The following is a 22761-nucleotide window of genomic DNA, read 5'->3' on the forward strand; positions in this document are numbered from 1 at the left end:
GTATGCATATATAACATATATGTGGACATTAGTGAAAAAAGTGGCGCGGCAAGTGTCGGGCGACATGACAGTTGACATTTTATGCCGTTAATATGCAGATGACAGACGGCGCATCGAAAATTGAATCTCGTATCGCATTCGTATCTGTGGTTGGGAGGGGCGTCGGGTTCGGGATCGGGTTCGGGTTACTGCGGCTTTTTTTCTGTGTCAATTATGCAAGATTTTTGATTTCCATTTTCATTTTCCATGATTAGCATGACAATGGTCCACAGAGCGGGCCTATTTATTTTTCATATGCATACAAATTATGAACGCTGTAAACATTCATTAGCGAGACATTTAAATTAATTTTTCAACTATTATTGTATTGACGCCTCTTCTTGTTGCTGCTCAGACACAAAGAATCGGCTTGCATTGTTGCAGAGGCGAAAGTTCAACAATTTAAATACGCATCAGTCTGTTTTCTAATATGACAACATTCATTTCAACAATTTTCATATTTATGGCAAAAACATTTCTCACTAAATAAATGCAGGCCGCAAAAAAACGTAGCATAATAATATGTGAAATTGTAAAAGTAAATCTGAGGCGGTAATTGCTGCGACTGACACGGACAAAGCGGCAACAAAACCCCTAACGTGGTTGCAAAATAAATGTACATAATATGTAATATAAAAAAAAAAATAAATTAAATTAAATAAAAAATAAAAAGAATACAGTCGCAACAGCAAGCGCTACAACAACAAACAAAATTCAATGTGGTTAGCCACAAAATGCAGCAAATTAAATTATTGCAAAAGCTTCAGCCAAAAACACATATTGAATAATGAAATTAAAGAAATAAAAAATGTAAATATGAGATATTAAAAAGCGCTGCGATTTAGTATTTAAATTAAGTCTCTTAAATATACTTACTTAATTGTCAACTGAATGCTACAACTAATTCTTTTCTTTTTTACAGGTAAGCGTCCAGATGAAATCAACTATGATGTCTCAATACAAGGTTTGCGTAAGTTGTTAGAAGTTTAAAAAGCCACAAATAGACATTATACATAGGCAGTTCCTATACCGATTCCGGCTTAACTAATCTTTTGTTATTTTTATTAGAATTTCTCTGAAATTTTTCGGCTTAAATTCGTTCATCATTTAGAGTGCTATTGAGGGTAGAGTTCCTGAAAAGGATGAGCTGTGTCAGTGATGCAGTCAGTTAGCACACACACAATCTCATATATTGTACAGGATGAACTAGCCATGCCCAACTTCAGGTCGAAACCATGCATCTCGCATCGCCTCTATTGTACACAAGACAAATATTCTTTTTTAATTTACAAAAACTACGTTAGAAAAGCGCACTGAATTGTGTCTGGCATATGACAGTGGACAAAATAAACAAAAAATATACATTTTGTTTATTATTGTTATATTTCATATCTTTGTTGTTTTTTAATTTATTATTGCATTTTGCTGTGTGACAATAATAACAAATTAAATAAACAACTACAATAGTTGACAATTCGAATTTTAAACCAGCGACCTCTCGATTATTAGTCCGAAGCCCCAAACTTCGCAGGCTCCTCTTGTCACGCTTGAAAATCTCACTTAAATGGCTATGTTTTTTAAGTTCTTTTATGTAAGCATTGACCAACCGTTTCCCTTTTAGGTCGAAATATAAGCACCTTCTCTTAGTTCCCACTTTCAATCCAAAAGGTAGCTTCGGTCAGCTTTGTCAACTTTTGGCTTTAAAGCTTACTAAGACGCTTTAGATTCCTCGCAAAGAAGTTCTCCTGTGCCTTCCGATGCTCCCGTGTGCTTAGCTTCTGCTCCTCCCCAGCTAACGACCAGCTGGACACTGTGGGCGGGCGATGATGTCTCAGAAAGGGAACTATATACTGGGCACATAGTTCGGGACTGATTAGATGGACATGATGCGTGCCGGGTACTTCGTAATACTCAAAGTGTGGATTTTGGTTTCTTAAAATGTTGATGGCCTCGTTGGACCTGGCGCTAATGAAGGGGGACTTCGATCCTTTTATGATGAGATAGGGCTTATTTCTGATGCGTCTCGCCATTTCAGCAGCGAGAGCGGAATTGAGCGGCAATATATTGTAGTACTTGGTGCGGCCATCCCTCGAAAAGTAGAACTTCTCCGGATACAGCTGCGACTTGGTGACGCTTCGGTGCAGCAAATACTGGGCAAATTCTGGTGGCACCGAGTGGTTGCTCCCCTTGCTCAGGACACTGCGCAGCTGGGCTAACGTGTAGGAAGGTGGCTCACGCATTAAAGCCTCTTCAGCACGCTCATCCTCCACCAAGTGCTTATCCAAAGCATAACCTAAGAGCTTCAAGCTCTCAGGTGACTCTAAGGGAGGTACAAGAATGTCCAATGAGATTACCAGATCGACAGTGTGTGGTGCGAGTGCAGTGTAAATAAAGCTCAAAACACCGCCGAGCGAGTGGCCCATCAGCGAGACCTTTGGCCACTTGTACTCCTTCATGACCCGTGCGATAATAAGTATAAACTCGGCTGTGCTGTAGTGCATGCCCGCTGGCAGCCGTGCGGAGCAACCATGTCCAGGCAGATCAATGCAGAGCACGCCCAGATAGTCGGGCAGCAAGGGTATTAGTGTATCAAAGGTGCCCAGATTGTCCAACCAGCCGTGTATGGCCAGAATAGGACGTTCCGATCGATTGCCGTACCAGCGACCCGCAATGTGACCCCAGGGCGCCCAGATGCGCACATCCTCGTACTGTCAAATCGAAAAGTGAAAACAGTTTCATGTTGAACAGTGTATAATCAATGCCAGTTGCTCTGCGAGCCGGCCAAAGCTTTCAATTGTGCTTACTCACGTCGCTCAGTGACAAAGTTCCCATATGGCGCTCTGAACTTTGCCCGTCTGCTGCTATTTGTTTGGCTGCTTTCAAAGAGTAAAGAGCATTTGTTTATTGGTCTTCCTGTTTCGGAACTTCCAAAGGTTCTTCCGTATTATCTTGTTATAGATTATGTTATCGTCAATCGTTTAGCACTTAATTTTCTGCCTAACATACAACTTTTCCAAAGAACCCGGCGCAAAAATGCGAACAACCCGCTTCCGTCATTCAGCCCAAACTGCCGACTGGCCACTGAGGCAAAAGAGCTTTTCTGTGTTCGCTCTAGCAGACGAACGCTTTGTTAAAAGCTCTTGTATTGTTGCCATTGCGCTCTCGGTCGATGTGTGCTGAGCGCGAATGCTCCGATCGCCAAACAAGTTTAGCTTCTTATCGAGAGAAACGACTTCCCAACATAAACAAACAGACACAGCTGCTGTTCTCTGATTACGATTACTATTGTAATTAAAGCACTGATTATTAAATACTAAACAAAAACTGTTATCAAACATTGGCTTTACGCATGCTTAAGTTAATCAGAGTAAAGTATTTTTCAGTAAATTTTATAAAGCTTCAACGCTGAAAGAGTCAAGACCTAGCACAAGTCTGTCTACATGAACCTAGATCACAAATTTGCTCTAAAAAGTTCTGAGAAAATATTTAGGAAAAACTTGCTACGATTGCAAACAAGTCGTATTTGCAAATAAAAAGTTAGAAATATTAAAAATTGAAACAAGTTAATATTTTTTCATAGTTTTAAAAAAAAAATCGTGAATAGCCTGAATGCTTTCTTACTAAATAAACAGTTCTTACAAATCGATTCAAATCTTTCCTTTAAATACAAGGACTTGGTGTAGGAACATAGGCAACTCATTTTTCATCTCTTTGCTTTCCTCTTAGCTTATTATCTGCTTTTCTCGTTGTAAATAATTGCAGTTATAAAAACAAAAATTTGAATTAAGTCTCCAAGACTTCCAAGCATGCCTTTGATATTTCGTTATTAAGGCTGTTTGCACGTTTTTATCAATTATCAATAAAAATATTTTCTTTAGTAAACATTCCAAGATGAAATTCGATTCCGTTATTATTATTAAAAGACGTCTACAAATGGTCGAATCGAAAAGCTGATTGAGTTATACAACTAAAACCTTTGAGAGAAATATTTATTTATATTTATTCGTATATTTATTGAGTACAATGTTGAAAACCTCACCTTGGGATAATTTACAGGAGTTTACTTTAAACAATTTATTTGCTGATTAAAGTGCCTGCCAAACTTTTATTTATTATTATTACAAACTGAAAGTAAATATTTTTACATTTAATTAACTGCAAGTCGAGCAAACAAACTTTGCCGCATTTGTTGGCCTGCTCACTTTCATTTTAAAGCCTGCAAGTCAATAAGCTAAAGTAAGCAGCCGAACTGGCTGGCAACCAGAATAGTTGGCAATTTTTAAACAAGACGAAACAAGATGAAAAACACCCAGGTACACAAACCCAGAAAGGTGCACAAATACATGTGTATGTGTGTAACACAATAGATAGAGTTGCACACACACACACACACACACGCACACGCATACAGAGTTGTAAACACAGCGTAAATAGTTTCAATAAAGGACAACAAGGAGAGCAGCAGCATTAGATGGTGAACGGGCACAAGGGGTTGCAGTAACAAGATTGTTACACGTGTTGCTGCCTAGCCACGCCCACACACACACACACACACACACACACACAGACGCACAGGCACACACATCAGCTGCAAGCACGCCCACATTCTGCATTTGCCATGCCCCACGTCCCACTATTGTTATTATTTATGTGAGCCAAACAGAGGCTTCCGTTTGTGCCACATGCCGCGCTGCGGCAACAACGAGCAACAACACGAAAAGGAAGCGGCGAGCATTTAAAAAATGCACGCAGCGAGGCCTTGACTGCAATATGTTGCCTAACAGCAGGCGCCATTCTACAGCCGTGCAGCATTTTATAGATTTTTACCAGGTCAGCGGAACGAACGTTGTAGCAGGGCAGCGGCAATGGCCGTGTGCTGGCTTGTTGAACATTTTTCAACAATTTATTTAATCATGGGTTAGCTTCAAGTTGCAGCAACATGCCGCAAGCAGCTGCCCTTTCTCTAGCATACTTTTAGCGGCGGGCATCGCTTAATGCGAGACTCGCCCTCACGCTCGCTCTGTCCTTGCATCTGTCCTGCTCTCAGCTGACTCTTGCGGGTTGGCACACATTTTGCATGCCATTAAAAGTCAGTGGTTTGTTTGTTGTGTGTGAGTGTGCGAGTGTGCGAGTGTGCGAGTGTGTGTGCAGCTCAAGTTATACTATGAGTTTTTTTGCTGCTGCTGCTGCTGCTGTTACATTTTAATTGCTTTACATAATGCCAGCGTTTGCTTGTAATGTTGCCAGTTGGCTGTGTTGTTTTTGTTGTGGCTGGTGCCGCAATGTTTTTCCATTATTTTTAATTGTTGCTGCTGCGCCTGTGCGTAGGCACTGCAACGTTGCACAAGCCATGGCAGCACACCAACACACACAGACACACACCAGCACACACACATACACATTTCAAATGCATGTTGGCATATCTGCATAGCTTTATCTGGTTGCCTAGCGCACTGCAATTAACCGACTTTAATTGGAAAATTAACTTTGTACCGAATACGAGCAGAAATCAAAGAAACGCAAACTTTTTAATTAACTCAAGAAATTGTGTAACACACACACAGACACACACAGAGAGAGAGAGGAAGACAGATACAAATCTTTAGAAAGGTTGTATGTTCAATATGTAGATAATTTTCTTGGAAAACTGAAGAAATAGAATGACAGAACAGAAATGGCGAGTCGCTGATCAAAGTTGCAGCTAGCCGGCATAGACGTAAAAGTTGACGTAAGCTCTCGCACCATCCGACATCAGTAGCATCATCATCATCGTCGTCGTCGTCATCATCATAATTTGCATGGTTGTTTGCACCCCAAAGAAGAAGGAAACTTTTGTGCATGCGGCGGCGCATAATTACCAGGCACAAAGTTTGCAGCAGCAACTAGGCTTAAAGAAAAAATGTTGTGCGTACATAAGGAAAGTTGTTGTTATGGTTTTTCCTTTTTGTACATACACATATAACGTGCACACTCTTCAAAATGTTCTGGTGGAAATATTCGTAAAAAGAAACCGCAAGTGGCCCCGTTCCTCGAAGCGGAACAACTAACCCTCAAAACTTTCGCTACTTTTCAATTTTATGTGAACTTCAAAAACGTAAGAAAAAGAAAACGCTTCAAACTCGGCAAAGCACTGGCCAAGCTGTGTCTGGGTGTGTTTGTGGGTGTGTGTGCGGGTGTGTGTGTGTGTGTGTGTGTGGCAGGGTCAGTGTGCAACCCTCGAAATGGCAAATAAAAATTAAGAGTGCCAGCCAAAGCAAAGCATCCAACTTTTACGACTCTCCAATGTACACTAAAAGCAGCAGCTGAAAAAATGAGCACAGAAATTTTTAAATTATATTAATACAAATTGAGGGAAACTGTAAAGTCGTGGAATATGGCATGTGGCAAGCGCAATTGCTCCGTTTGCCATTAGTGCAACCGAATAATAAATAAACCAACTGCCAAAGAAACAACAGCTCACTGCCAAAAACCCCAAAAACCTTTGACCTCTGACGCTTGCTTAAAGCAGCACTCCGCTTGGCATGGAGCCGTCTAAAAAAAGAGATTTTTCTCTTTCATGTGCCACCAATTAAAGTTGTTGCGACCTGCGCCTCACTCGGCAGGTCTGTTGAAATGCGAAACTTGAAATGTATACGCACCGTTGACGCGGACATCAGCGAAATGTTCATTTGAAGTAAGTTTTTTGTTGTTGTTGTTGTTGTTGTTGTTTTTGTTGTTATCCTTGTATTATGTATATTTACTCACGTGGCTTCCATTGCTCGTGCTCTGTCTGTGCTGAGCACAATGACGAGTGCCTATTTGGCATATTCTTTTTTTTCTATTGCGCATTTTTTTTGGTGCTCCGTTTGCATGGCAACTTTTGTGCCTCGCAATACAATCTTCAATGGAATGGGGCCAAATATGAAATCCAATTAGGCTCAACTAGCAAATATATGTAAATGCAAATTCAAGATGTTTTCAAACTTAAAAAATAATAAACAGCATCAAGCTTGCAGCAATTTAAGCCTTAAACCAGCAGATCTCTTTTAAGAAAAATAGAAAAACCAATGTGCATATCTTGGCGCACAGCGCACAAGCATGCATGAATCATAGGCCGAAGTTTAAATAAACTTTAAGGCTTACGATATAGAATTGATATAAGAGATTTATTTCCGAAGAATATTTCCCGTAAGCGACTTGTGATATAGCAGCCCGATTTGATACGGTTTGTGTTGGGAGAAAAGTTTCTTCAAGACAGCTTGTTAGATAATTAGTTTTTCATACAAAAACTGCGTCTTCGACCGATGTATGATTTAGTAGTCCGATCCGTAGGGGAAGGCAGGCATGCCTTGAGACTAATGTGCATACTCCATGGGGTCAGACCGTCTGCTTTCATGCGTTACACGTTGCATAACAAAAGTTTACTACCCTCTGTCAGGGTATATCCACAAACTCAGACACGCACACACACACACGTAGAGAGAACACGCCTCGGGTGATTGCACACGAACATGAACTAAATAGCCGAAGCGGGCATAGTATCTGGAGCTGGGTTATGTTGGGTCAGGTCATGTTGTCTGTCAGCTTGTTGCACTTGGCCTAAGGCTCATTAATAGGGCGATTATTTTTCTCTATTTTCCACACAAGCTGTCACACTTGACTTGTTTGCGTGTGTGTGTGTGTGTGTGTGTGTATAAGTGAGTGTGAGTGTGTGGTGTGCCGCCAGATTCTTGGGGCCGCTTGTTGACACTCATTGAGACAAAAGTGCTTAACTGCTGCACTTTAACCAACACACACACACACACATCCTCTACAGTTGCAGCTGCAACAAGGAAACTACGACTATTTTTTACGATTTGCTTTGCAGTTTCTTTTTGCCACACGCACACACACAAACGGACACACACACGTTCGCAACTTGAGTTGCTTTATTTTCTGCTTTTGTGCGCTTAATTTGCTTGTCAGGCGCAGTAAGTTTGTAGGCTTTGTACGCTGAAGTCGCCGCAGACAATGGAGCCTCGCTGTAGGTTCGGCTCTTGCGGCGCTTGCGGCATTTGTGGCCGAGGCGTTAGGCAATTGTGTTGCATAGCGCTGGGCGCTAGCAAAATGTCAAGCACCTCGCAACATTGCGTCCCACGTACAGCAACAACAACATCAACAACAACAACAATGCCACAGCTGAACGACAAAGAAGGTTAAGCACGCCCAGCACATTCACAGCTTGCCTCTGTGCGAGTTGTGATGCCTGATTTTGGTATGCCCTGCAAATGGATTGGGCGGAGGGGCATGAGATTTGCTGGCCCGTTGGCTGCCGCTTGGCACTTTGAAATTTTAATGAGCCGCTGGCAATGTCAGTTATGTCAGGCCTTCATCTTTTGGGCCGCTTCAAAGTTTTTGCTGCATTTCCTGAGCGCAGCTGCGAAAAAACGTTGCCTACATTTGAGCTCCTTGCAATTTTCATGGTAGGACGCATTAATTTATGTTATTCAGCGATAATTGAGTGGCAGCGGGCGTTGCCGAGCGACCCAGTTGCAAGTTGTGAGAGCTGACTTTTGCAACTTCAACTTGCCACACGCAATGCACAAAATGTGTCAAATATAGCATTAAATTAGATTTCAGTTTCATTCTTTTGCCAGCACCCGAAAAAGTTTCTCTGCCTGCAAAGCGGCCGCCAAGTCCCATTCTAACTGGAACATTTCGTGCTTGACAATTGCACTTTGGAAATTGTCAGCTGACATTTATTAGATGCCAGCAGCCAAGTTTCCGTAGCCGTTATGCAATGCCCGCCTTTGGCAATTAGGCTAAACGAGCCTCGGCTTAAAGCCTTAAAGTAAGCAATGGCAATGGAGCTACTCACTCCCAAGTACTTGGATCAAGTAAAAACCGCAATGTTGCTGCAGACACACGCTAGCTGGGAGTGAGTGGCAGACGCCGCCGGCGTCTAATAGGATTACAGACGGTGCTGCACTTGCCACTAAGTAGGCGACCCGGAGGGAGCGACCGGGCAAAAAAATGATGAACTTAAATCGTTGCAAGCGGCTGGCCTGCGGTTTTTGTACCGTCGTTTGTCGCCGTCGTTTGCTGAACTTTGCCTGCCACAAAATCAATTAAGCGAGGTAGCGTCGCGTCTCTCAGCTCACAGCTCGGCAAAAACTATCAAAATCTGTCAAAGTTGGTTTGCAAGCCAGCAGAATTTTGCGGGGCAGATCGAGTCGTCTGTCAGGCGTTCCCAAAAGTGGCGCAGGCAAAGTGGGTCACTTTTTTAAATTTGATTAACTGCACCACAAAATATGCAATGCAGCAGCCAAGAAATCTGCTCAAAATTGAAAGAAAAGCGAAGCTCTGTGTGGGAGCTCACACTGGGACTTGTCAGCGAGTTCTATTCGGCTTGCGACTTGGATTTAGCCTGGGGCCGCATTCACGTATCAACATGTAAACTGGCTTGAATCAAAGTTTGTTGCTAGCCAGCAGCAAAAAGGACTAATACGCTTTAGTCTTTGCATAACAGTTAGAAACTAACTAGCATACAAAACCCTAACTAAGGCAAACAAAAAAAAGCCAACTTTTACCTAAAATATGCGCATCGCGTGCCTTTGGCTTTTTACCTTTATATGTTGTGTTTAGTATTAACGTACCTAAGTCTATGTGTGTGGGTGTACATACGTGTGTATGTGTGTGTGTGTGTGTGTGTGTGTGCGTTGTGCAAATCCCAAACCATGTACACACACGCACGCCGAGAGAGAAACGTGAAACGTGACTAAGCTGACAATTGTGTCGAAGTAAATCCAAGTTTTGTGGCCATACACTCGGACTAAATAAATCTCCACGCCTGGAGGGGAGTTGCTAGCGCAAAAGTTTGACAAACAACAGCCGCATTAGCAGGTGCAAGGGATGGGGGCGGTAAGGGGGCGCCTGTAGGTGCGAGCGTGAGCTGTGGGAGTCAGTTACATGACAAGCGACATAAATAGTTGGTTAGACTCGTCATTAAAGAGGGCCCAAAACGTTGGTAAATTTAATAAAACGCACAAAATAATGACACACGCACACACATAGACATATACACATGCACACACATACATATGCAATGCATAAATCCTGTGTACGAGGCCTATTATTATTTTGTGCTGCATCAAGTCGATTCGAAATCGAGCCAGTAGCAGATATTCGACATATTCGTTGTGTAAAGTATTTTTAGTGATGTCAAGAACAGGCGGTCAAATACACGACTCACCCACACACACACACTCACATGTCTCACCCACACACAGATACACTCATAAACACACATGGAACACTGCAAATGTATGCAAATATAAACAGAGGCAAACGGCAAACGTTTACACGCATATAGATGGCCCGCATTATAGTCGGGGCCCAGCATAGAGCCGGTATGTTTAGGGGCTGGTTAGGCGGAACTGTCTCTAACTAGGTGCAGTCAACTGATAGTACATAAACAAACATAGGCAAACACAAGCATACATAGACGCACACGCAGCTAAACAATTGTCAACTGGGGCTCCTATTGTTTGTCTCTCTATGAGCATGTGTCTGTGCCTATCTATGTGTGTGTGTGTGTGTGTGTGTGTGTGTATGAGTGTATGGACTTCTGCAACATCTGCTTATCAACGAAATGGCAGCGACAGCAGCCGCAGCGGGCACTAACAAAACAAAAACAAAGCACTCACTCAGCTAAATTGCGTATACGCAGTGTGGCACATAGCACAGACATTGTACTTCTTGGTCTCAGGTCGATCTGAAATTTTGATGATAACATGATCATGCTGACAAATTTATTACCGAATTTAAGGCTGCATTGACTGACTAAAGAATAGCCGAACCCGAAACCACAATTCCACACTTTATCCTGCTTTACTACGTTTCTCCCTTAAGTCGATTCTCAAGGAGAGTCGAAATATCTTGTAATATGAATGAATGAAACGTAAAAATCATACGAAAATACGAAATAGTTCACCAATATAAACTTATATATTTTCAACGCTGTGCCGTAGACATTCATAAACCCGACACCGTTTGGAAACTGCTTCACTTAATTCGCAGTTAACCCGCCAAGGCAACAAGTTTAAATAAAATGAAAATAAAGATGCTGCTGCCAACAACAGCAGCTCAGTTCAGTTGGTGCCCACCTTGCCGGCCACTGGAGCCCGATTCAAATGGAGAAGCGCAGACACAATTTGATTACTGCTCCTGAGTCTTCAGTGAGGGCTGGGAGGGGGGACTGGGACAATTCATGCTTAACTGACATTTCAGCTGTCATGCCAAAAGTGTTTTACATTTCTCGCCAGGACGAGAGACTGTGAATGAAGCTGGTAAAGATGAAGGCGGACAGGAAAATGTTGATGACGTTGTTATTGTTTTTGTTATTTTTGCTGTTGGCACCTTGGCAGAAGCGTTGGCATGACCGCCCGCCTCTTTTGCATTGTTCATTCCTGGCGTGCCGCAACCAGCTGGTGTCGTTTTTCGGCACCACCCTGCCACACCCCGGCCCCTACCACGCCCCATAGCTGGCGCACCGGCAGCCGACACCAACCCAAGATGCTTTTAATTGAATTAACGTAACATATTTGGGCGTAAAGCTGCCTTCTTGCAGTACTCAGCATACTTGGCAACTGCAGTTGGGCTAGTTAAGAGTTGGGCTACGAGGCGAACTGCTCTTGAAGTTTACTTGGTGTGGAGCTTGTATTGAGGCAACACTGTAAATACTTTTGCCATTTGCTGTGCTCATTTTCATTTGTTGTCGAGTGCATTATAAAAGCATTAAGCTGCGAACCAAAAAGGGCCATCAGCCCTCGGGCGGGGCCGTGCAGGGGTGCAGATGAGTCTAGTGAAAGCAGAGGAGAGCAAATGCCAAACGCTGCACAGGGCCAAAAAACTCGGTAGGGCAAATTTGCTTTGCCACGCACACGACCACACACATACACACATTTGCATTTGCAGTTTGTGTGAGTGTGTGTGTGTGTGTGTGTGTGTTGTCGCATTTTCATGCTCCGCCTGACGAAATGCCATTACACATTTTGCGTATTCAGAAAGCAGCAGCAACAGCAACAACAACAACAACACCAACAAGAACATGGATGACAACGACAACGACGACAATTCGCATTCAAAATGACAACGACAATGGCAACAACAACAACAACAACAACAACAATAAAAAAAACAAACAAACAAACAACGCCCACACAAAAATAAACGCTGGAGGTTGTAGAAATGAAGATAAGCTGCTTATCAGCGCCATTGCCTGGCTGTTGTTGTTGTTGTTGCTGCTGTTTTTTTTTTTCTTTTGTTGTTGTTGCATTTGTTGTTGCCTGCGCTTTAACCCAGCGCTTGGCATTCACATTGACTGTTCCTGGCTGGCATCTACGCCTCTCCGAATGCGGCTGCTAACGGCCAAAGGGAACGTGGACCATTGCAGCGACTTTTGTTTGGCCGCCCGAGTTGCCATTGTCGATGTCGTTTGCTTTCGCTGTTATTTTTTTTTTTCGTTTAGCTGTTGTTTTTGTTCTTTTTTGCTGCTTTGCTAAGCCCGCAAACCTGACAGCAGTCCTGCCAAAGGAGATATTTTGGCTAAGAGACTGTAAGAGAGAGAGAGAGAGAGAGAGAGATGCAAGCACAATTGACATTTTGCCACTCGTTGTTTAATATTAGACTAATGTGTATGTGAAAGCCACAAGCTACTCCCTTTGCAATGCCCTATCCCGCACCGCCTCACCCTGCCCGATTATCGCTCCAGCTGCCCCCAGCCGCAGTTTCTTGTGTGTATTTAAATAATGTTATCGTCTGTGTATGCAAATGCCAGAAGTGGAGCTTAACTTTTACGCTTGATGGCAAAATAATTTGTCTAAAATGCAATGCTAATGTTGTGACTCGTGCTGTGGATGCTCAACTTTGTGGCATTATGTTGATGCAGCAGATGCGCAGCAGATGCGGGGCGCCCACTTAAGTTGGGGTGGCGCCGAAATCCCAAAAAGTTTCAACAGTTTTTAGTTTTCAATACAATGCGAATGCGACATTGCGCATACGCCCTGTGAGCGGCAGTCAGCTGTTGGCAATTTCAATTTGCTGCTCATCAGCGTTAAGCGCCTTAAATCTTAAATCTAATTACACACAAGCCAAAGACAAAAGTCCACAAATATTTTAGCCACAGCCCCACCAACCCCCACCCATCATTCTGCCCGCTGCTTTTAATCACAACTGACCGACAAAGCCCCTCCGTGTCCCTTTTTGTCGCCATGCAATGCCAATTTTGAATTTGTGCTCCTTCCGTTGAAAAATGCGGCCAACTTTGCTACTGTGTTTAACCGCGTGAAATAATCTTTGCTGGCAGCAGTCAGCCAGTATCCTGCCTGCTTCAGCTTCCGCTCCCGCCCCGGCTTCGGCTCCCGCTTCTGTGCCTGTGTCGCTGGCGGGCTAGTCGGGCGCGTTTCATTATGATGATAATGCGCAGGCCCTACGGCCATTCAGGCCGCATCGCAAGCTGGTGTCATATTTTCCGCAGCTTAAATTTCCCACTGCCTCAGAGCTGGCCACTTGCCCGCTCTTCCAGTCATTTGACCGCAGTGGAGAGATAGAGATGGGGAGAGTAAGCAGCCAAATCGTCTAAGCCTAACGCAATGCGATTGGACTGCGAAGGGTCCTGGTTGGTCCTGGTACTGGTCTGGTCTGCTCCTGGCAGTCAAAAAACTAGGCAACAGCATTCACACACTGTCAACAGTCCTTGTTGCTTGGCTTGCCGCAGCCCCAGTCGACGAATAGGATAGGAGGGGGTGCGACGACGGCAGGATATAATTTTCGCGCTAAGCAAATCTCAACAATTTCGAATTTCTTCCATTGGCCATCGGCGCTTCCGTCCGTTTGCCGTTTGCTTTTTATGAATTTGTTGTTTTTGCTTTTGGCATTTGAATTTGTCGAGAATCCTGTTTAGCGCACCCTACGCCCCGCAGCCTACCCAGACCACTTGCCACTGCCACACAGCCGCGCCTCTTAAGCCTATAAATGAGCTTTTCTATGCGAATGAATGCGAATGCTTTTGAAATTTATTATACTTAGCAAGGAGCTCGCGTTTGGCCAGGAGGGCATGCTCAGGGAGTTGGCACACACACACACACACACACACACGCACACACACAGACACACGCACACACAGATGAATACCTTTTTATCTGTGTGTGAATGCGTGAGTGTGTGTGTGTGTGTGTACATGCTTCTCAAAGGCATTTGGAGCTGTCTCCTGGAGGTTGTCCTTGTCGACGACATTCAAATTTTTCAGCGCAGCAAATTGAATTTTATTTCGATTTCTTTCGCAGCTGCTTGCTACTTGGGGAGGCGGCTTGCTTTTGATTTTCAAATTGCCTTTTGCTAGGCGCTCTATATCGCAGGCACGTCTATATGTATGTGTAGGCGTGTGTTTGTATGTTTGTTGCTTGGTGTTTGTCTACTGCGGCACAGCTACAAATTGAATTTTCAATGCTGCTAAATAATTTCATTTTTATTTTTCGCCTGATTTTCGGGTTTCAATGCGCACTGATTGTATGCTCTGGCAGTCAGCCGAGCGCTTTATACACAATTTCCATTTGTAGTTGTTTAAAAATTCACTGCATATATTTAATGTCAATTGTGCAATAAAAAATATAAATAAAAACAAGAGTGCCAAGCGCGACAAATGGCCGGCTAGCAATTACTCTGTACACAAATCTCTTATACTCTACTACTAAATGGGTAGAGGGTTTTGAATAAAAGTCTATTCGGGGTATTCGGTTGTTTTTTAGTTCCTTCACTGAATAAGAAATCAAAATGCTTTTACAGCTGCCAGCTACGATTTATAAGTTATAATAAATGCCCACTCACTGTCAAACACTGTGCTTCTTTATCACTATTTGCAGGCTTTCTCCTGGAGGGAGTCACGCCAACAGCACCACCGGATGTTCCGCCACGTAATCCGACAATGAGTCGCATGAATAATGCTCGTTTAATTGCCGGCGCTGTTGCTAACAATCCCAATGATCTGGGCGTTGACTTTGAGCCATCGTGTTTGGTGCGGACGCCATCGGGCAACGTTTACATTCCTAGTGGAAATCTAAGTGAGTATTGTTTTTAGATGATACACTCTCCCAAATCCATATATATATCTATATATATGTATATATATAGAGTATTTGGGCCATATTGAACCCACACCGTGACAGTCATATGCAAATCGCCTTGTATCCCCCTCTGCAAAAGCCACTTGACTCGCTTAAATGTTTAGCGCGCAACGGTCACGAAAAAATTCCATTTTCCATATTGCTATAAAAATGCAAAACATGAAAACTAAAAAACACAAAAAAAAAAACGTAAAAACGAAAGCACAAAAATAGGCAGAGGCCAACAGCATTTTGCAAAATTTGCAGGCCTTTTGTTTTGCGCCATGCGCCTAAAATGCCGCAATACATTTGCCATTTATTGTTTTTCCAACAATCTTTTTTCTCAATGTTCGTTCGGTGTGTGTGTATTGGTTTGTTTGTTTGAAAGCGAGTGCTTGTGTGTGAGAGTGTGTGCATATCCGCAAGCAGACTTTAGGGATAAAAACATTCGAAAGTGGAGTGAAAATAGTCGACAATAACAACACCAACAACAACAACACCAACAACAACAACAACAACAACAAGTGCACTAAACAAACCGACAGAAAAAAGAGATGCCAAACGGCCGCAGGGGCCTACGAAAATACAAAAATAAAACCAAAACTCTAGCAAATAAATGCGACTGCCTTTTTGGCGCACATTTATGCGCACATATCAGGCTAAAGGGAGGAATTCAAAGGAGTGTGTGAGATGGAGGCGACGGGGCCAAAAATAAAGTGCCTTAAAATGCGCTGCATTTAACTATCGGCGCTGCGGCAACAGCCATTTAGGCGAGGGTCTTGATAATGGTTAGACATTGTCGAAAATAAGTGATAATAAATTGTGATAAGAACCAACAGAGAGACAAAAAAAAAAGAGAGAGAGCGAGAGCGGGAGAAAAGGAGAGAGCTTGTGGCGTGTACCAAATTCCTTTGACGAAATTCAGGAATTGTTCAAGCGAAATGCAGGCACTCGCAATTTCTGTTGCATACATTTGTGCGCGCTGCTAGAAATGCGAGCAGAAGTAACAAGGAAGACACGAAAACAAACAACAAAAGCATAACAAAACGCAGCACCATACCCCATTTGCCTGCTCTGTGTGTGTGTGTGTGTTGATGTGTATGTTACGCATTTGTAAAGCATACTTTCTGGCTGTTGGGCAGTTTGCTTACGCGTGCGTGTATTTGTGTATTTGTTTAATGCCGCCTTTTGTTTACTTTTTCGCATTGTGCAAATACACATGAACAGTTCTTGTTGTTGTTTTCTCCACACACACATATATAGTATATGTGCCAAGCTTTATCTAGATTTCGCTGCGTGCCATAAAATGTTCCTTCTTTCGTTCGTTTTGTTTTGTTTCGTTTTTTTACTTTTTTTTTTTTTTGTAAGCCAAAGAATATTTCACTCTGTCTCAGCTGTTTGTATAGGTTTCTGAGGAACTCAGTATATGTTGTATACGTAATTGTAATGCAAAACTTAAACCAGACGCTGAAATTGGTTGAAGCTTTAAAGAAAAAAACGAATGCATAGTTTTCGACAGCATTGCGCACTTTGCATTTTGCATTTCAGCCCAGGCTAACCCAACCGTTGAGGCTTAAGGCTACACGCATGAATGGCATTAATATTGAATAGACCGAAGCGCCGTATCTATTTTGCATATCATTTTTCGAGCCTTGTTGCTGTCTAAAGTGCAATTAAATGACAATTTATGAAATTCTATTTGCATTTATGCATAAATTTATAAGCAGCCAAAAACTGAGCCTGCAACTGCATTCGGCACCAAGTGTTCAGCTCGACTGGCCATCTTCGTAAGGCACATATTGATTAAATTCTGTCCAAATTGAGATTTCTCGCACACACATATATACATACATACACGGCCAGCTGCATTCGTATGTATTGCATTCTGTTTGCTTTGCCGGGCTTTTAAGCCTACTCTATCGGAGTGTCCTTCGACTGGGTGCAGCGGGATATTTTCATTTCAGCGACGATTTTTATGCAAAAATATTATTTGTTGACTTTTGGCACCCGGTCGGAGAAAGGATTCCAGGCACAGAGCAGAAGTTGAATCTGGATTCGATGGTCGTGCCGAAAATTTGAGGCTGGGCAGGCTAAATGAACGCCGCTACAATATTTATGCCTCACTGTATGTGTATGGAAAAATAAACACGAAAAGGTGCTCTAATCGAGCGTGTCCGACTAAGAGATACCGTCGCATGTGCCCCCGAGGGAGAACGCTCTTCTCTGCCATTGAGAATGAAGGCATCGAAGTCATAGCCACTGGAGAGGCAACGTGCTACCCATATAGGGCTACTGCAACACCAAGTGCACTTGACTTCGGGCTCTACAAGGGATTCAGACAGGAACAGCTGCGAATACGAAGCCTCCTTGACCTGACGTCGGATCACCTCCCATTACTGATTGAGCTCGAGGAGACTCCCAAGTGGGAAGTTGGAATCCGCAAAATGCTCCCGCCGCGCTCTAACTTGGGAGTATACCGGGCCTGCCTCGAGGACACATTAGAGCTCAACGTCACCATAAATACGGCAAGTGAACTGGAGAGCTACGTTGACCACCTCACAGCGAAAATTACGGAAGCTGCTAGACGTGCAGCCCCGCAAACCCTGCCTCACTCTCGTACCTTCAGAAGGTCCCTACTAAGCCCTGAAGCCAGGAGTCTCCTTGCCGACAAAAGACGTCTAAGGAGGCTGTACATCCGCAACGGAGACCCCTCTACCAAGGCAGAAATGGTAAGCGCGTCCAACCGGCTCAGACGACTGCTGGCTAGGACTCGAACGGAAAATCTAGACAGCCTCCTCGAAACAACTGGGCATGACGGCAACAGCACCTTTTCAGTGTGGAAGCTCACCAGAAGCATTAAGAGGCAACCAGTTTTTACCTCCCCGATCACGGACCACTCTGGCCTCTGGCTCCGATCGGACGAGGAAAAGGCCAACGCGTTTGCTGACTACTTGGAGACAACCTTCAAGCCATTCGACTTCGCAGATGTTGCTCAGCGCCGTAAAGTAGCCGAGTCACTGGACGCTCCACTGCAGATGGCTCTCCCGATAAGAAGCATCTCCCCCGCGGAAATCGGGACACAGCTGAAAATGCTTGAGCTAAAGAAGACCCCAGGATGCGACGAAATCGACAACAGAGCAGCTAAGGCTCTCCCACGCAAAGGAGTCATGGCGCTCGCCACAATTTTCAACTCCATGCTCCGCCTTGGCCACTTTCCGAAGCAATGGAAACATGCGAAAATTGTGATGATCGCCAAACCCGGTAAGCCGCTAACTCAACTTGAGTCCTACCGCCCTATAAGCCTTCTGCCGACGCTCTCGAAAGTCTTTGAGCGACTTCTGCTAAGCCGTCTCTTAGAACTCGACGAGGTCACGCGCCTGGTCCCGGATCATCAGTTTGGCTTCAGAAAGTCTCACGGCTGCCCCGAGCAGGTCCACCGGGCAGTAAAACACGTACTAGAAGCTTTTGAGCAGAAGCAATACTGCGTCGGCGTTTTCCTCGATGTCAAACAAGCGTTTGACAAGGTCTGGCACGATGGTCTTCTGTTCAAGATCAAACTGATACTCCCAGCGCCATACTTCAGCATCCTTAGCTCCTTTCTGGCAGGACGCACCTTTAATGTGGCCGTTAAAGACCAAAGGTCGGCAATTAAGGGCATCAGAGCAGGTGTCCCACAAGGCAGCGTCCTCGGTCCGATGCTGTACACGCTGTATACGGCGGACCTGCCCACACAAGGACAAAGCAACGAAGACCTCAGCCCTGCGAGACTGCTGGTGGCAACATATGCGGACGACACTGCCTTCCTAGCCTCCCACAAAAATCTGCAAGCTGCTACAAGTGCAGTGCAGGACTGGCTGCTGCAGATCGAAACCTGGACAGCTATGTGGAACATCGCTATAAACTGTGCCAAGTCCGCCTGCGTCACTTTTACGCTGCGCCCATACAGCTGCCAGGGGCTACGGTTCGATGGAGGAACCATTGAGCAGACCAACTCTTTCTGCTACTTGGGTGTCCACCTGGATCGAAGGCTCATATGGGGGCCTCACATCGCAGCAACGAGAGCAAAATGCCTGAGAAGACTTCAAAAGCTCGATTGGCTACTAAAGCCTCAAAGCAAGCTGCACATATCCACGAAGACACTGCTTATCAAAACGATGGTAACGCCTATCTGGACATATGCGATCCAAGTTTGGGGCACGGCATCAGCACACCAGCTCCGTCGCATAAGAGTGGTCCAAGCCAAGGCAGCACGCAAGGTTGCTGGCCTGCCATGGTACGTAACAACAGACGCCATCGAACGCGATCTCCGCCTAACAAAGGTCGGAGATCAGCTCAACTTCTTCAGCAGCCGATACTCCGACAAATTGGTGCAGCATCCGAACGCGGCCGCAAGGGCCCTGGCTGAGCCCATCAGTGAGAGGCGCCTCCGAAGGCTACACCCCGACGACCTACCAACGAGGCACATCACTTAAACATCCCTTTCCCATTATTGTTATATATTTTTAAGTCTGTAATTATCATTTAAGTTATTAAATAATAACTATACACTATACCCTTAACTCCGCTTGGTAGAGATCAGAAGGCACTGATCGATTCCAGCGCAAAATAAACCAAATTAAGTTTTGAAAAAAAAAAAAAAAAAAAAAAAAAGAGATACCGTACCACACAACATCAATAATTCCTAACTGTGTATAGGGTTAGGAACATTTGTTCAAAATTGCCTCAGAGAATTACCTTAAATCCGAAATGAAATGAAGGTTTTAGTTTTTCAGCTTATAATATACGACAATCCCAGCTCAGATGCTGCCTGAGATCGATGTTATACACAGACAAACCGACAGGCGGACATATATTGATACATATGAAACTATTTTGTTCTGCCTTGCAACAGACTATACCCTGTTTATTTCGCAATTGAAATGAATAAAGGGTATACAAATAAAATTCCCAGGAAAAAGTTTGTCCATATTATGCTTTAGTTTACAATTTTTGCCGGGCTTGCAGCTGCTTTTATTTGATTTCTCTCTTTTATTTATTTGGTGGAACATGAAAAAATGCTTATGCGCCATTTGCAAATGTAAAAAAAAGGGTATTCTGCACGATTGGTACGACACACACACACAGGCCAGAAACACACACAAGAGAGGTATCATAAAGCGAAATAAAACTTTGGACAAGAGTTAAAAAATATATTTGCTTCAATATATGTAATGCATATGTATATATACATATATACATGAATAGCAATGTGTTTGTATGAGAGTAAAGTTGCATAAATTGCTGCAGCGCACGGGAGAGTTTTTTGAAAATAAAAAAAAAAAAAACACAGAAAACAGAAAACAGAGGAGCACTCACACAAAAGTCGACATATTGATAGGCTGGCAGTGCCCCGATGCCCCCTACGCTGTGATTTGCCGCGCTCATTCCCAAATGTGTTTCGTACTCATGTGCATGCCAAGTGGGGTCACCAGAGCCGCTTAAAGCTTTAACTTTGGCATTGGCCGGCAAATATATTCATATATATTAAGGATATTTGGCATTGGAAAGGAAATATATATATGTTTAAAGTTTTAAGATATTCCATTAAAGTACTTATTTGTACTTAAGACTCACCTATTTAACATTTTCTTAAAGTGATACAATTCATATAGGAGTAGACGTTGTAGCTTACTGAGGGTATTATAATATTGTTCTGAAATATGTTACGCCCAGAAGGAAAAGGAGCGAGGAAGAGGGAGAGAGATTCTGTACTTAAACCGATTCGGTTCGAAACTTGCAGCCAATTTTATGGTACACTTTTGGGTGCATGCTTTTAATATTGCAGCAGAAGTAAGTTGAGAATATCCTCCATGCACACACTAAGAGCCAGAACCCTTGCGGAATTCAAAGGACTGAAGAAATTCCAGCATACACAGACATTGCACTTGAAAATTAATGGCAACTTGACGTTGATTATGCAAATGTTAGGGGTTCCCTTTTTCCACAAAGCAACTACTTATTGCCGTTTTTTACTGCGCCAGGTTCCCTGCTTCGTTTTCATTATAATAACAGCCCATTGCGGCATTTTGATGCAGTAAATGCTCTTTCCCCCCTTTCTTTCTCCTACTGTCTGTAGGTCTGTCTAAATGTCTGTCTGTCTTTCCGTCTGTCTGTTCCTGTCTCTCATTTACTGTTGCTTTAATTTTTTATCGTTTCGAGGTTAGTTTGCAAAACTTTAGCTGTCATTGACCGGCCTGGACAGAGAGCCAGCGAACGGAGCGGCAGAGGCGACCAAAGGCCAGACACCGACGACTGGTCGGGCTGCCTACGCCGTGGCACGCCCCTTTGTCTAGTGGCCGGCCAAGCGGCCATCCGGTTGTGTGTCCTTCAACTAACTTCCAGCCGATTCTATAGTGCACAAGTAGTCTAGTCATGTTTAGTCCTTTGCGGTCCTCCTGGCCGTCCACTGTCTATTGGCATTGGCTCGTCGTTATTGCTTTCGACTGGTTTGGTTTATCGTCGCTGGCAGCCATGGAAATGCTCGTAAATTTTGAGTACTCACCCACCGCCTGCCTGGTGGGTGAATGCTTTAAATTTGTATAAATACGACGAGTGGTGCTAGCACGTTTTGGTTTTTGTACTGCCGCTTCCACTGCTGCTGCTGCTGCTGCTACTAAATTCATTCATAATGGGTTTTTCACTGCACTCACAGCCCAGTAGAGTCCAGCTCCAGTCGCCCCTCTTTACACCACAATGCTGCATTGGTGTATATAAATTTTGCGTTTTTACGCAAACTGAAATTTATTATGGCGCAGCGTTGTAATTTATAAATTTTATGCCTTCTAAGTGCTGCTTCCAGAGCCTCGTGCTCCCTTCTCGTCCAGCTTTTATTATCAAACTGCAGCTACAGCAATGAATAAATATCTGAATACTTCTTTGCATTATGCACTTGCCCAGTTGCATGTCACGCACAATTTTTAATATTTTCTTAGTGCTAAAACTCCAAAACCAAACAGCCAAGCAAACGATCTTTGTCAATGTAATCGAATGTAACAGGCAGCGGAGCCCAACGCAGACCCCATATACTCCTGATGAGAATCAATAGTCGAGTGTATTTGGCTTGCTCCTTGTTATAAGTCTAATACGAAATGCTGTCTGCCTTTTCTTATTCTAATAAAAATTCTCGATAATAATTTGTATTTTCTAAAGTTTAGAAAATGTCTACAGGGTATTTTGAGGTTAAACATGCTCGACTGCAATACCCTTACATATTTCAACCTTTCCTGGCGCAACAAATTGCCTTCTGTTTGGTGTTTTTATGATTGCTGCTGGCGCTACTGCTCCACTTAACTTTAGCTACTGCTTCGTCCGCGGATAAAGTGCTAGGTGTGTGTATGCGTGTGTGTTTGAGTGTGTGTGTATGTGTGTGTGTGTGTGGATATACGTAAATGCATTGGCCGTTTTATGCATGTATCGGTATGTGGTAAATTTGTTACTTTTGTAGCTGCTGTTGTTGTGGTTGTTGTTGTTGCTGTTGCTGGTGTTGTTGTCGTGGCAATAACCATTTGGCAACTAGAAATTGGCATTTTATGTTCGCCTGTCTCCCTATCCGGTGTGTATCTTT

The 22761-nt window shown here is 43.6% G+C and overlaps 2 protein-coding genes across 5 annotated transcripts in view; one reads left to right on the top strand and one right to left on the bottom strand.

Moving 5' to 3' along the window:
* Positions 1-22761, top strand: part of Ten-m (teneurin transmembrane protein Ten-m) — a 332752-nt gene that overhangs the window by 257053 nt on the left and 52938 nt on the right. For all 3 annotated transcript variants that reach the window (XM_070208255.1, XM_032434778.2, XM_015175934.3), the window contains exon 2: positions 14919-15116. In XM_070208255.1, coding sequence (XP_070064356.1) covers positions 14919-15116 — 198 coding nt within the window. The remainder of the gene's footprint in view (positions 1-14918; positions 15117-22761) is intronic.
* LOC6622484 (probable serine hydrolase) lies at positions 1413-3110 on the bottom strand. Of its 2 annotated transcripts, none has more exons than XM_070208258.1 (2): positions 2844-3110; positions 1413-2747 (listed from the first exon to the last, which is right to left on the bottom strand). In XM_070208258.1, the coding sequence occupies exon 2, from the start codon at positions 2538-2540 to the stop codon at positions 1740-1742; it is 801 nt and encodes a 266-aa protein (XP_070064359.1). In that variant the 5' UTR covers positions 2541-2747; positions 2844-3110; the 3' UTR covers positions 1413-1739. The 2 variants fall into 2 exon arrangements, with proteins under 2 accessions (XP_070064359.1, XP_002047952.1); XM_002047916.4 differs by having other exon boundaries at positions 2848-2940.

The sequence above is a fragment of the Drosophila virilis genome, chromosome 3 (genome assembly GCF_030788295.1).
Source record: "Drosophila virilis strain 15010-1051.87 chromosome 3, Dvir_AGI_RSII-ME, whole genome shotgun sequence".
Taxonomy (NCBI): Eukaryota; Metazoa; Arthropoda; class Insecta; order Diptera; family Drosophilidae; genus Drosophila; species Drosophila virilis.

Bases quoted from the DNA above. Each gene is read 5' to 3' on its own strand.
- LOC6622484 (XM_002047916.4), bottom strand. From the start codon at position 2,871: ATGGGAACTTTGTCACTGAGCGAC. The intron at 2,748-2,847 runs GTGAGTAAGCAC...TCGATTTGACAG, and splicing joins GAACTTTGTCACTGAGCGAC to TACGAGGATGTGCGCATCTG.